Source organism: Micropterus salmoides, unplaced genomic scaffold (genome assembly GCF_014851395.1).
Source record: "Micropterus salmoides isolate LMB-PRFRI ecotype aquatic unplaced genomic scaffold, ASM1485139v1 Ms_hic_scaffold_4, whole genome shotgun sequence".
Taxonomy (NCBI): domain Eukaryota; kingdom Metazoa; phylum Chordata; class Actinopteri; order Centrarchiformes; family Centrarchidae; genus Micropterus; species Micropterus salmoides.
The window spans coordinates 31,683,970-31,697,595 of record NW_024043372.1 but is presented as its reverse complement, the minus strand read 5'-3'; the positions used below and the strand labels follow the sequence as shown (position 1 = coordinate 31,697,595).

The following is a 13,626-nucleotide window of genomic DNA, read 5'->3' as shown; positions in this document are numbered from 1 at the left end:
ATGACATTGGGATACATAATTATGACAATTTTCCAATCACAGCCAGCTATGACTGCAAATCCTCGTGCTTTTAGGAAACAAACTGTGTTCGTCTATGCTTCAACATCATTAACAGTGTGCAGGCACCAGTATGTCAAATGAGTTTAGGTTTCAATATCATAACAACCACATTCCTTACCAATATAACATAAGTAAGGGTGCAGTATTTTTTCAGCGAGCATTGTCTCAGTTGCTGTTTTGTCTTTATTCAGACAGCAGGAAGCTACAGAATAGATGGGCAGTGAAGCGAGAGTGGGCAACAACAACAGAGAAGATTCTTGTGGGATTCCAGACCAGAATGGTGCATTATGGGCGTACAGGCAGATGGCGGCTATAAAGCTCTCCCTTTCTTCTTCTACTCAAGTAGCTTTGCAGCAGAAATCATGGTAAAAACATTAAAAACATGGTTCTAGCCAAAGTCTACACTATTCCACTGCTATAATGCAGTTCTGTGCTGAAGTTTTGTAGACACTTGATGAAAGTACAGGAAGTGAACCGCAACATGTTAGAAACATTTCCATGAGCCTGCAGGTTTATTACTAAAACAAAGCACCTTCATCTTCAAGGTTGGGCTTAGATGTTTTATCTGTGGTTATGCCAACTGTTGCACAAGGATTTGATTTATCTATTTTTCATTTTATCTCTTATGTATGTTCTACTTAACTATGATCACATACATTCATAGCCTCTGCTCAACACCATTAAACCTGTTATGCATTTCTTTACTGTTGCAGGGCACCAGACAGCAAAGATTTTTGGAGAGAGAGCCTCTAAATTTTATACAAGAAGCATTAGGACTTGCACATATTACCCCCATTTTTATGTTTTTAAAAATCATCATTGTATATAATGTGAAAAACACCAGGAGTGGTGATCCTAAATGTTGTGTTGGTTCTCCTTTTAAGTTGGGAGCACAGGTGGAACTAGTGACTAGTCTGGGGCCCTGTATTATGATTACTAGCAGACAGTACTCAGTTCTTCCTTGTACCTTCTACATAGGATCCGAGAGAGGGAATGGTCTTTCAATCCTGTTGTCATTATCTCCATCTGTTTTCAAGACTCCTGGTTTGTCTTTTTAACGAGCTGGCCACTAGGTGGAGTGAGAGGTCAGTGCCAGTCTCCTTCAATCAGATGATTTTTATGATGTATATTCCCCACCCTGTCACTTCACGCAAGACATCTACATACATGGCATGCAGCCCGATAGAGACAAGTGTGCTCTTGCTCATTCTTCAGACCCACCACTGAGGTGATGCAATCCCCTCAGACGTGATGCTTCACTACTCACTTCTCCGCTGAGGCCCTGTACCCTCCAGACTGTCTGTGACATTTGCCTGGGGGGAGAACAAAACACTGTGTATCCAAACCCACCCTCTCTCTAATCAGCTGATCAGCTGTTGAGATGGAGCAGAGAACAGGAGGATGCCAGAAGAGGATGTGAAGAGCTATGATCTGCCATTGGGTTTCTTTCCTCCTCCATACATCCTTCTGTTTTTGCCGTTGTTCTCTTGCTGAAATCTTTCAAGCTCTCAATAGATGAGTTTCTTCCAGTGTCTCCTTTGATCTCTCTTTGTTCTTGCTTGACTGTCTATTCTGACTCTCCGTCTTGTATTACGCCCCGCTTCTCGTCTTCTCTCACTTCATTCTGTCTACAATCTTTTTTCCCCATTGACTTGCACTCTCCCTTCTTTTTCTCCCCCTCCTTGACAGTCGAGCAGATCTGAATAATTCACTTTGATGAACAGGACTGCAGAGTATGCATGCCTTGTGTATTAGCATATGTATTTGCCTCAACCCATATGGGGTGCTCATTCACTTTAAAAGTGCGCCACATGTCTGTTTAGTTTGTATATGTGGTTCTACATATTGGTTCGGATCCACAGTTGTGTGCCTGTTGCCTTAGCAGGGTGTCACTATCCTGTCCTCCCCACAACTCACCTTATTTGTCAGAAGTGGTTTGATCTCAGTCAGCTGTACATCCTGCAGCTCATCCATCTTCTTGTCTCGTCACTGTAAACCACTCTGTCCAAAAAAGAAAAAGAGAAATCATTATACTTACTAATCATAAGCATCAGAAGTTAAAAAAAACAAGCATAAGCACATTGCATAAGACACCACTGTTGGCACAAATTTTTATATCCTTAAAATTAATGAATAAAGTTCTTCAGAACTGGAGGATGTCTGGATTCATATCTGAATCATGCTTGATGGTGGTTAGGTTGCTGCAACTATAAACTTTTATTATTTTTAGATGTTTTATTGGATAGGAACAACTGAAGAGAGACAGGAAAGGGAGAAGAGACATGCAGCAAAGGTCCCCAGGCTGGAATCAAACCTGGGCCGCTGTGGTAAGGACTCAGCCTTAGTACATGGTGAGCTACCGGGCGCCCCAACAAATATCCTTTTTTATTATAATAAATTATTTATAATTAATATGTTGAATGAAGAATGTTGTGCCGACCTAAAGTCGCTCTGATGCTAACAAGACTGTCATGCTAACCTGAATTTTCTGTTTATTTCAATAAAATTCAATGTGACTCATTTTATTAGTAGGTTTCATGGTATAATCAATGATTTATAAAAATGAAATTGGCTTTTGCTGGGGGTGAGGCATGAGTTCTTTTCAGCCTTTCAAAGGGGGGCATAACAGAGAGCCACTTTAAAATGTCCCAAAATAACCCAAAGCTATTCACTTCACGATGATATGTAACAGAGAAAAAAAATCAGCAAATTGTTTGGCAGTTCTGCTTGATAAATGACTTAAACGACTGATTGACTAATCAGGTAGTCTACTAATCCTTTCAGTACCACGTGTAGGTTATGGCACAGTACAAGAGCAGGCTGGGATGTTTTCTCTATCAGTTCTCAGGGAAAGGTCACACTTCCAGTCCACACAGATGGTATGCAAACATGCCCACACACAAAGATGGATCAGGCCAGGTTTAACAAGAAGCTCTAAAGCCCACCTCATTTGTTTCCCCCTTGAAGCCAGCCGTTTGTCCCTGCACATAATCACTGAACAAGAACACCAAGACAAAAATGTCCCCCTCCCCCACTTTCCCTGAAATGGTACCTCTTTGGTTGAGCCTGTTTGCACAAGGTGAGGACAGGAAGTGGTATTGAATTACCTGGCTGTGCCCAGGAGAGGGGCTCATGTTGCACATACAGCAACAGCAGATGGAGCCTCTGCCTCTTCTAGGTCAAAGCTTACAACTGGAAGACAAAGCCAAACCTGCCAGCCCCGCACCACTAACAGGCCTGATACAGAAATATTGCATGTATCAGAACATATGCAAATAATGCTAACAGATACACAAGAAACAAGGGCAAACATAATTGGGCAGAGGACAAGCCAACTGGAAGAGCGGCTGAAATCACTTCCTAAGTCGGCGCCAACCACCCTATAACGACCTTGAAATGCTGCAATCAGGGTTGGTTAGAGATTCTACCAGCGAACTAACAGCGGGAGGTACCAGCAATGATGACATCACGCCAGAACAGGCAGCTGCCTGTTGATGAATGAATCAAGTCGGGGGTCATCCTGCTCTGGCTCCAGACTGCACCTTGCTTGAGAGAAACCAGGGAAGCAGAAGGGTACAAGGGAGCACAATCCCCAAATTACATAAAACAGTCGAGGAAAAAAAGGAGTGAAAACATGCCCGGCAAAATCCCTGCTGACAAATCCGGCTCAATGTTGGAACTAAATAATATTTAGACAAGTGACCAAGGAAAAAAGAAAAACAAATACTCTGCATGCTTGAGCGGATTGACCGTATTGGCCGGATCAATCCAATACTTCCTCAGGCTGTCACAAAAAGTGGGATGGAGGCAAAAGCCGCTTTAATTGTAGCCGGCTAGCTGGGTAATCAAGGCGTGAAGGGAGACGGGGTCAGGGTGAGCTTAAACAAACTGACAGTGTGACAGGGTGGCTTTCACAGCCCAACCCCACTGACCTCTTATACTGGGTTATCTGGGCACCTAACTGCCATCTCTCCCCGACCATCATCCTGTGCTTCTTCCTTTGTTGTCCACCTGAACGAAAGACGTGTCCCCCGGGGGCTCAAGCAGATCTCAGACCCCCTTAACCCCGCATCAACTCACCAGAAAGAACACCAGATCCCATTTAGCAACATCCTCCACGGCTGCCGCCCTTTCCTACCTCCTCCCTGCCTGCTCCACCGTTCAGCATGTGCAGCTGTTGCCATAGAGACAAAGCTGGTTGCCGATGTTTATTCTGAGCTGGGCTAGCCCCGAGGGACAGATGTTAGGCAAGGAGACATTGGGAATAGATACTGCTAGAAATGAGATGAATTGATGAAGTGAAGCTCATAACACGTGCTTTCAGCAGCGTTTACCCCGACAACACGGGGACTCGAGGAACCACACAGACAATCCAGATATGACAGCAAAGCAGAAAATCAGTAGTCTCTCCTGTCCCAGATGACAGGAGGGAAATTAAATTTGCACTCTGAGCAGCTTTCGGGTTTTGTGACATATTCCCACCATGCCATTAATGTGGATGAGGATGGGGGAAGGTTTGGGAGAGCTGATGATGTAGAACAAGTCCCTCGAGCCTCGACGGCAGGAGTGTCTGTTGTGCCAGATCACTCTCACAATGCCAGAATCTTGTTTTACTCAGCTCTTCCGCTTGCAGATGAGTAACACACAAATTACATGCTGGTTCTCTCACACATGATTTCCTTCATCTGTTCTTCAAGTCCACTTCCCTGCACAGCATGTAGTCACCAGCAGGGCCTCATCTCAGCACTAAATATCATGCCACGCAGCAAGAGACAAGGGGCTGCGCTGAGTGAACAAACGACAGCTGAAACAAATCGTGCCAGAGGAAAACCACATGAGGCCCTTTCCACGCAGCAATGGTCAGCCTTCACTATAGCCTAGTGACAGCGCTGCCTCTAGGAGCCTGGGAGGTTTTCAATTCTGTCACATTTACTTTATTAAAAAACAGCAAAGACATGTTGAAATCTGTCAGTTTAATAAATTGATAAGCTTATTTAGCATTCCTCCCTCTCTTCTTTTTTCTGTTGGCAAGCACAGCTGTCTACCTCACACATATCCTCTCATCTCTACTGCCGAAAGGAGAGAGAGGACATGCCTTTACCTTAACACTGAGGCGCAGGCGCCAGAATGAATGCATGAGTGGACGCAGGCGTGTGCCAAAACACCTATTGTAAATATCTTTGCCAACAAAAAGCAGTCCTGTAGCTGCCATGTCAGCAGACGGCGCTGAGTGATCGACAAACACATCCTCTGCTCTTCCTCCCTCCCTCACACGTCCTCCTCATCCTCCACTCTGTGCACTCTCTCCCTGTCTTTGTCTATCCATCTCCATCTCACCTTGGGCGGTCAGGAAGTCAAGGCAGGCTGCATGATGGACGACAGAAAGCCCAGCTGTGACGCTGACCCCTCTCTTTAGCCCCTTCAATTAGGCCTCTTTCCTCGTCGTCACCACGGCAACCGTGACTTCAGATTTACTAGTTGCCATCATTATTCACGTCATAGCCGTACTTCGACTCCGACCTCTTTGGCTTTAGGATGACCAAAGTGAATATTACCATGGTGACCTCATATTAACCTACCTCTGGGTCAGCCACCAGGCGTATTGCCATGGCGATATAAAGCAAAAATCCTTAATTGTCCACACGTTGTCACCATCTGCAGCGAGGAGACTTTTACAACAAAGATGGTGGGGAGGGGTTTGTGGTGGACAGTTGTGTGACAGCCTTTTGTTAAACTCAATCTGCCACATAAGTGTGACATTCAAGGGCTTAAGCTTGATTTTGATGTAGAAAAATTCAAATGTGTCTCTTCTAGTGCATTGGCTCCAACTTCAACAGACTTTATTGGAGCTGTCAACTACGGTAGTGACAGCCTATTCTTCAGAGGACTAAGTCTGAAATGTGGTCGTATTTTATAAGAGCGCTGAGGGAAACAATGTGAAACGGGGCGACACTTGAATCTTCACGACCACCACCCACTACTTTATAGCAAATGTAGGATAAGTAATGTAGGGGATGTCTAACTGTCTGTCTAACTTGTTAATTGCTTGTAAACTTAGTATTACCTACTCTTGTAAAAACACTACACGCTGTTCGGCTGCTGTATGCATCCTGTGTCTGAGGACTCTATTCGCCCACTGCACATGATAACATGTTATGTAGTTTAATCACCTAACCAGCATATTTTGTTCATTTAAAATCATTCAATTGTCAATTGTTTATAAAAGTGTTCTAACAGGAGAAATGCTGTAGCTGTATTTGGGGGCGTCATTGTAGCTCGGAAAGCGCGACACACTGAACACGGTGTGTTCCTTCAGATTCACGCCGTGTTGAAGTAAATGTTTCATCATGTTGAAGCTGCTTCATTCCAAATATCCTTACTGCAAGTGTTGCATTTTGCTGTGTTGTTATGTTTTTTAGTGAAGCTAAGCCAAACTTGAGTGTTTGCTGCGGTCCGCCATGGTCCAGGAATGTAAACAGAAATACTCTCTTCTCGCATGCTTTGTTGACGTACTGCGTAACAAATGACGCGACGTTAGGTCCACAGCAGGTCCTGGCAGATAAGTGCAACCTTTATGGACTGTAAAATGCTCACTGCAGTTCAATTGGAAAACACGACTAAAATAGAAAAGTTATGGAAACGATAAGCAGAATAGAAATGCACGTGTCTTAATACACAGTTCTTGGACATTAACACCGGTTCCTTACGTGGAACCAGTTCTTGATACCCAACCGTAATCTTTGCATTTACTTTGTAAACAAAAAGTACAAAGTGCTGAAAATTATATTTCTGTTTTTTTCAATATAAATCTTTGTGAAATGGTTTCAGTGTATCAGTACTTTTTGAACATTTTCAGCACATTTTAACAACATCATGATAATACTGATAACCATGATGATATGGATCATATGGATTTTCATACTGTTTCATCTCTACTGTCAACCAGGAGGAGCAGCCTGATAACCCTTTATAATCCAATCAAAATGTCTCAGTTACAGAGTAAAGAGAGCCTCTACAATCATAGTAAATATGTGTTTTAGTGTTTTAACCCATCGCATAGATTACCAATTTATTAATTCAAAAACATTATGGTTTATTTATTCTATTTACTTTAATCTCAAATACCCCTTGATGGATGTTTTCTGTGGTATGCAAAAGGTGTTCTTGCTTGAAAGCAGTCAAAACGTTGCATACATTCAGATGAATGTTTTGGTTCTGTGGTAGTTCAAACAGTTTCCACCACTTTTGAAAAAGTAGCAATTTGATATTTTTAAAAGTAGACAAAACCATGTACATTCTGTTGACTTACAGTAAAGGAATACGACCACGAATTATGAAATTATGTGGTAGCCTAGTTTTCCCAAGGAGACAAAGCAATAACTTAACTACAGATTCACACATAGAAAAAACAGCAGTGATGCTTTATACCTCCTCGACATCACAGCCACACTGACACCACATTATGACTCTAGCTGCCCAGCCTCTGCATGACGTGGTGAAGGTTCAGACGGAGCATTGTTGGTGTGTCCCAATTCCTGGGCTGGGTCCTCCAAAGTCTGTATTTCTAGACTGAACATGTCACTGTTAGACCCTAAGAAGAAAGGAGCATGTTGAGACTTCAAAGCCCCCGACGGGCACACTTTAATGCGCTGCATCCATCAGAAGATCCAGCACTTGATTTGGGACACAGCTTTTGACAATTACCTATTCATTTCCATACAGAGGAAGTAGTGTCAGCTGCCTGTCTGCTTTCTCTTGGAGCCAAATTATGCTAATGACAGTTCCTATTACAGAGGAAAACAAGCACGTCTGTCCTCAACTGCAGCCTCAGCCTTCAATGAGCACTTCACTCGGCTTCACATCACAACAGAAAATAGGCCAGCACAAATTCCAGAGATACTTCCCTCCTGCCAACAGCCTAACTTCAATGTCCGCCCTTCTTTATGTGCAACAGTGTTTTGCTGTCAGGGCTACAAACAAGCGGAAAAAACTTATCCCTGCACCAGCGTGGTGACGCCTTGCTTTTAGACTGGGAGACTTCTCTGTCCAGGGGAACATCACTACAAATGTCTTTCCCCTCCAACTTTTCGTAACCAGCCTGTGTTTACTGTTCCCAGTCTGTGGAAGCGCCAATCCTGTGGGAGTAAAGCTAATGGACTGTGACAAGGCTCAGTTCCAGATTATTGCTCTAACCCCGGCCATTTGGTAAGAGAATTAGAAGAGGAAAATCCATTTGTCTGGCGTTTCACCCCCTACCCCATTCTCAGATAAATAACAACCTGGGTGATAGAAAGACTAGTTAAATTTTATTCAGTTTCATTCTACTCTGAAGGCAAGGGAGGGACTGATTTGGAGTTCGCTCCTTTTGTTTTCCATGATGGAAAAGCTGACCAAGCACAGAACAGCACCCTGCTGATACTGTCAGCAAACACGCGCTGATGAATGAGCCAGGAGACCAGCGCACATTCACATGCACACACACTCACGCGCATAGCTCCCCATGCTTCACATCTACTTAATTAAATGACAGCTTGCTCTCCCGAGGCTCCATCATCCTCCTTACAGCTTATATGAGAATGATGGAGCCTTATTCCATTCTCTTTTTTTTTCTGACACTATTACAAAAACCATGATGAGACGCCTCTCTGTTGTGTTTTTTCTGTCGTGTTTCCATCAAGGTGGTGCCCAAATCTGGTTTTAAAACTAAACTGAAAGTTTAAGTAGCTTTGAGGCATGATCCTGTAAGTTGATATAATTGGTGTGTACACACAGATACATCCAGATGACCACTGAATAAAATACAAAGTAAAAATAATGTCTCATTGGTTGCAGACAAAAAGGGAATGTTTAATAAGCAACTCATTCTGCCAGAGGAGCTATTTTAAGACTTAAAGAGTTAATATGAGAAACAAATCTTCCTCCTCGAAAACCAACCTCCTTCTTTGATCCTTCCAGGATTAAAAAGGTCTAATAAATGCTAAATACTGCATTACTATAATTGACTCATCGCCTCTTTAGAAAAGCCGACTCACTCAGTCACTACCACGTTTAATATCCTGAGCCTCGGGCCAACCATAATTCAAAATGCAAGTGATAAAATTGTTGTAGAGGTTGTACTTGGATGGGACATGGGATATTACACACTCAGGGACAATATTGCGAGTGCTGCTGTGAAACACACGCACACACAGCCACCCAACAGCATTTGTGCGTGGGAGGAGATTAATGACCTTGTCTTCTGGGTCGTGATATGTATTCATAGCGCACACGTCTTTGTCTCTTTAAAACCTGTATCAACTAAAATGCATCTTTTTTTCCAAAGGAAATCCATCACTTGAATTTTTCTGTGTGGGTCTGTGAGGAAAATCCTGGTTCATCAGTAAAAAAAAAATCATTGGCACGCAGCAGCCACTGCACTGACCTGCCTGCACACAGACACACACAGTCTCAGACAAGTAAAAACACAGTATACATCCACCCAAAGTATAACATACTATGCACACTCAAGTCATACATACACATCTCAAGTCCTAAATGGCCACTGAGTGCAAGACCCCTCTCATTACTCTCTGAGGGCTTTTAAAGAATTACAATTTTCCTTGAGCGGCCACTTTATCTGCTAATGGTCTTCTGAGATTAAAGAGCAGCATCTGGCTGTACTGATTTAAAACCACATATCTATGGGCATCATGCTTCACTTCTTACGTGAAAAGGCACAGCACACAGTCTCAGAGGATAACCACATGGTTTCCCAAAATTATAACTAAACTAAAACTAAATTTACTCCACTAATACACACCCTAAGACCAACAGCAATATTTTCCACCGGTGAAGGGATGTTTCGGACCAGTAAACTGGGAACTTATTCTTTCCATTAGGCCTGTATCCAACAATGACGTGTATTTAGCAGTTCTGAATTTTGAATGTGTGTGATATGTAAGGCCTTGAGTATGTGAGCAAGGGCAGCCCTCCGATGTTCCATTTATTTTGGTCTTCATGGCATGCTTTAAGGAGTGGTCCCCACACCAAGTGAGTAAGTTTAGTTCAATGTGTTTTGACTGTTAGAAGTGCTCGTGTCCTCTAGCCACCCAACCCCTCCTTCCCTTGTATAGAACTATAAACTGGACAATTAAATTAAATGTAATGACATCCATAATCTCTCAATTTCCTAAATGTACTCTTTTGCAGTGTGTCTGAATACCATATAACTGAGCTGAGAATGACTACAACACAGGTGTTCTCCCTTATTTTGCCCGATTGGACTTTGGACTTGGATCTTGCTTGATTGACATCTACTGGACCATCCTGTTGGTTGAGGACCTCGGGCTCTTGTTTTATGGAGGTTAAATTAATGTAATATTCTCCTATTCGGTGGGATAACTAACACTGTAACCATTTTTATAGCACACGGAGACCTCAGGTAACTCCCCACATAGCTCCACCCCAACTTCAACCTGAGCAGAGGTCTAATTAGCCAAAGTGAAAACACCTGTGTAGGTGTGACAGGCCCTTAACTGTCACATCTGTAAGTAATCAGATATCAGAAATGAGCCAGTGGCAATATACAATACATTCACGCTGCGCTTGCCACACACACACAAATTATGTTTATTTTATTTTATTATCAGCTTTCCTTTTGACTCCACATAATGTGCCTTGCAGGGAAGGCACTGCTACAGCTTATGCTTGCAAACGATGATACATAGCCTAATAAGAGAACGGCAGCCATTTAGATAGCTGTAGCTACATGACACACATCATCAATAAATCAATACGCGTTAGCATAGACAGGTCTCACACAAAGGAAGGTATGGAGGGAGGTAAAAGGAAGAAATATATATATATCTCACATCACTACTAAGAGGCAAAAGAGTCTTGATAAATCTCCTGTGATAGGTCAGAGAGAGGTGTGAGCCCAGCTGAACGAGTCCCTCCTGGTATCTGGCTATAAATAATAGTGAATGGCCAGGCCTGTCTGCCCTGCACTCAGTGCTGCTAACAGGGTACCTGCCCCTACTCTGCCACGCTAGGCTAGCTGCCGCTCAGTCTGTGGGGATTTCGTCTGCCATGCTCACTTAAGCAAAGAGCATAGAGAAAGACCAAGTGTGAGAGGGATGCTATGTGTACGTGTGTGTGTCCTCTGTCTTGGCTGGCTGATATGAGCAGAACAGCGGAGTCCTACTGGAGGCTCAGCAGGATCTGCAGACGGCGGTCAGACTGGCCGAAGGGCAGCTGCGGAGGCAGCAACGAGCCAATCTGTGTAGCCCAGCCACTAACACACACACACACACACACACACACACACACAGAAGCTCTCACAAGGTCACACACACCCGCAGAATCAGTTCAACAAGCTGGATGGAAACATTAGAAACTGCTTCCATAAAATATTAACACAGCACAGAGACCTGAGAGCTATTCTGTCCAGAGATAGTAAGGACCTCTGCCTGCCTTTGAGTCAGAACATATCTCTGTGTGTTTCAGTGTATGAATCAGCGCTAAGAAGCCTGTTGCCTCACAGGAACACAGCCTCGGCTAATAGAGTTATCTGTGTGGTCAGCTTGGCTGTCACAATGACTGATTACTGACAACTCAATCTCCCATAGAAACACAGAGGTGGCTACGCCGGCGCCTTCCCTCACAAACGCTCCCCGCAGTGGTTGGCGGTGTCCTTGGCAACCACGGAGGAGGCGCCTGAGCCACCCTCAATTCAGCTGGTGGTGCCGAAATCGAATGACCTTTTTCACCATCATTTTCATAAAGTCATTCTCCTCTCATCACGACAAACAATGCAGCGTGGAACGCTTCACCAGTCAGCTTCCACATGGCTCTCGGGATGCTCAAGAAGTTGTTCTCGACATTCAATGAAGGCATCAAATGGGTCATAAAAAAGCCTTTCTCTTCCTTGTATGTATCAACAGTGTGTAACATGTAGCCACAGGGCACACACACACACACTCACCATGGCCCCAGTCTCCCCAGCGTTCGATGACTGGGACTTTATGTATCATCTTTGTTCATTGCAGGAGCACAGCCTGAGGGGGAGGATCTTCAAACTGTATCTGCCATTTGCTCGGTCACAATAACCACTGAAGTACTTCATTGTCCTGGGTGTTCTCTAGACCATTAATGCAAGTATGAAATACTTGGGCATGAAATGTTTTGCGACACTGTAAATAGAGCTGCGTGGTACTTCCATGAAATCCACGTGCACACCTGTGAGAAATGTATCTACTATGGCAAACTGAGTCTCAGTGGAGAGCTCTTTCTTTGCAGAGTGGAAATATTTTCTCTTACTTAAAGGAACAAGCAAGATCTATAGAAGACAATGTTTAGAGAAACTAAAAGACAAGAGGAAAGTCGGGGTGATAATGTTACCGCAAACATTATTTGCAGGCGTATGAGAGGAGGTGCTTAAAATATATGCTCCTAATTGAACAGTGAAGGACAGTCCAGGGCTTCCAGAGGTCCAGTTTGGCATGTGTCCAACACTTTGGATCAACAAGCTTACCACCTGTGCTCTGCCTCTCTTCATTGCCACCTGCTGATTTTATTGCTGATACTGATAAAGAAAATGGAGACAGGCGGAGTCTTACCTCCAGCAGGGGTGTGATACAGCAGATAACGACGTCTGAAAGAAAGTGTGGACACTGCTGCTCACTCACACGAGCCTGCTAGTGACCGTCTCTGGTGTTTGGTCATTCATTTGTTTGCTTTAAGTGTATTCTGTCCCTGCAGTATAGACTGGAGGAGCATGGATAGCTGTTTGCATATGCTGTTTGGCTGGGGTCATGGGAAATTTAAGAAGCTAACCTGGAATGGAGGTGTGTATGCATCAGCTTTTTTTTTTTTTTTGGTCTGAAAGCCTGAAGCTGCTGTGCAGAGCTTGCGCTGTAACTCTAGGGCCTGGTACAGCTTAAATTACAGGTGCGGTTCAGTTACAAAAACACAGCAGCAGCACCAGAGCTCCAGGAGATAGGGTCAGACTGACAAACAGACACACAATATGGTGTGGACATTATTCTGGTGGCAATGATCTTTTTCAAAAATCCTGTCTTGGTACAAGATGACTGAAAAGCAATAGCAAAACATGGCACGGAGAGATGTGCTGTTAACATCTGAGGCATTTACAATTATGAGAAAAGTTCCTTGTAAATGTCTTGCGCGGGTTATTTTTTGGCCTGCAGGGAAAACCAAGAGCCACAGTAATGCTGAGGTGAGAGTGAATACAAGGCAGACTGACTGTCAGCACAGTGGCTTAATTACTGTATCCGTCTCTCCAGTGAGCCTCACTATTCCCTGACGTTCATCCCTGGCATTCCTGCAAGAAATCCTCTTCCACACTAGAGCATTTCTCACTTTTATGTACTCAGTAATCTCTGTAATAAATTATGTGTATGTTGTAATCCATGCTGAAATGCAACTTAATAGTGTCATTTTTCGATGCTGACGTCTTAAAATGACTTGATATTATTCACTTAGGGTATTGATACAATATAAAGTACTGTATTCATGCACTACACTGCCTTTGTTTTCACTCTGAATGCTCAGGTACATTTGTTTTCA

At 43.6% G+C, this 13,626-nt stretch overlaps 1 protein-coding gene across 2 annotated transcripts in view; it reads right to left on the bottom strand.

Moving 5' to 3' along the window:
• Positions 1–13,626, bottom strand: part of ndrg3a (ndrg family member 3a) — a 32,315-nt gene that overhangs the window by 16,761 nt on the left and 1,928 nt on the right. For both annotated transcript variants that reach the window (XM_038695595.1, XM_038695596.1), the window contains exon 2: positions 1,978–2,061. In XM_038695595.1, coding sequence (XP_038551523.1) covers positions 1,978–2,034 — 57 coding nt within the window. In that variant the 5' untranslated portion in view covers positions 2,035–2,061. The remainder of the gene's footprint in view (positions 1–1,977; positions 2,062–13,626) is intronic.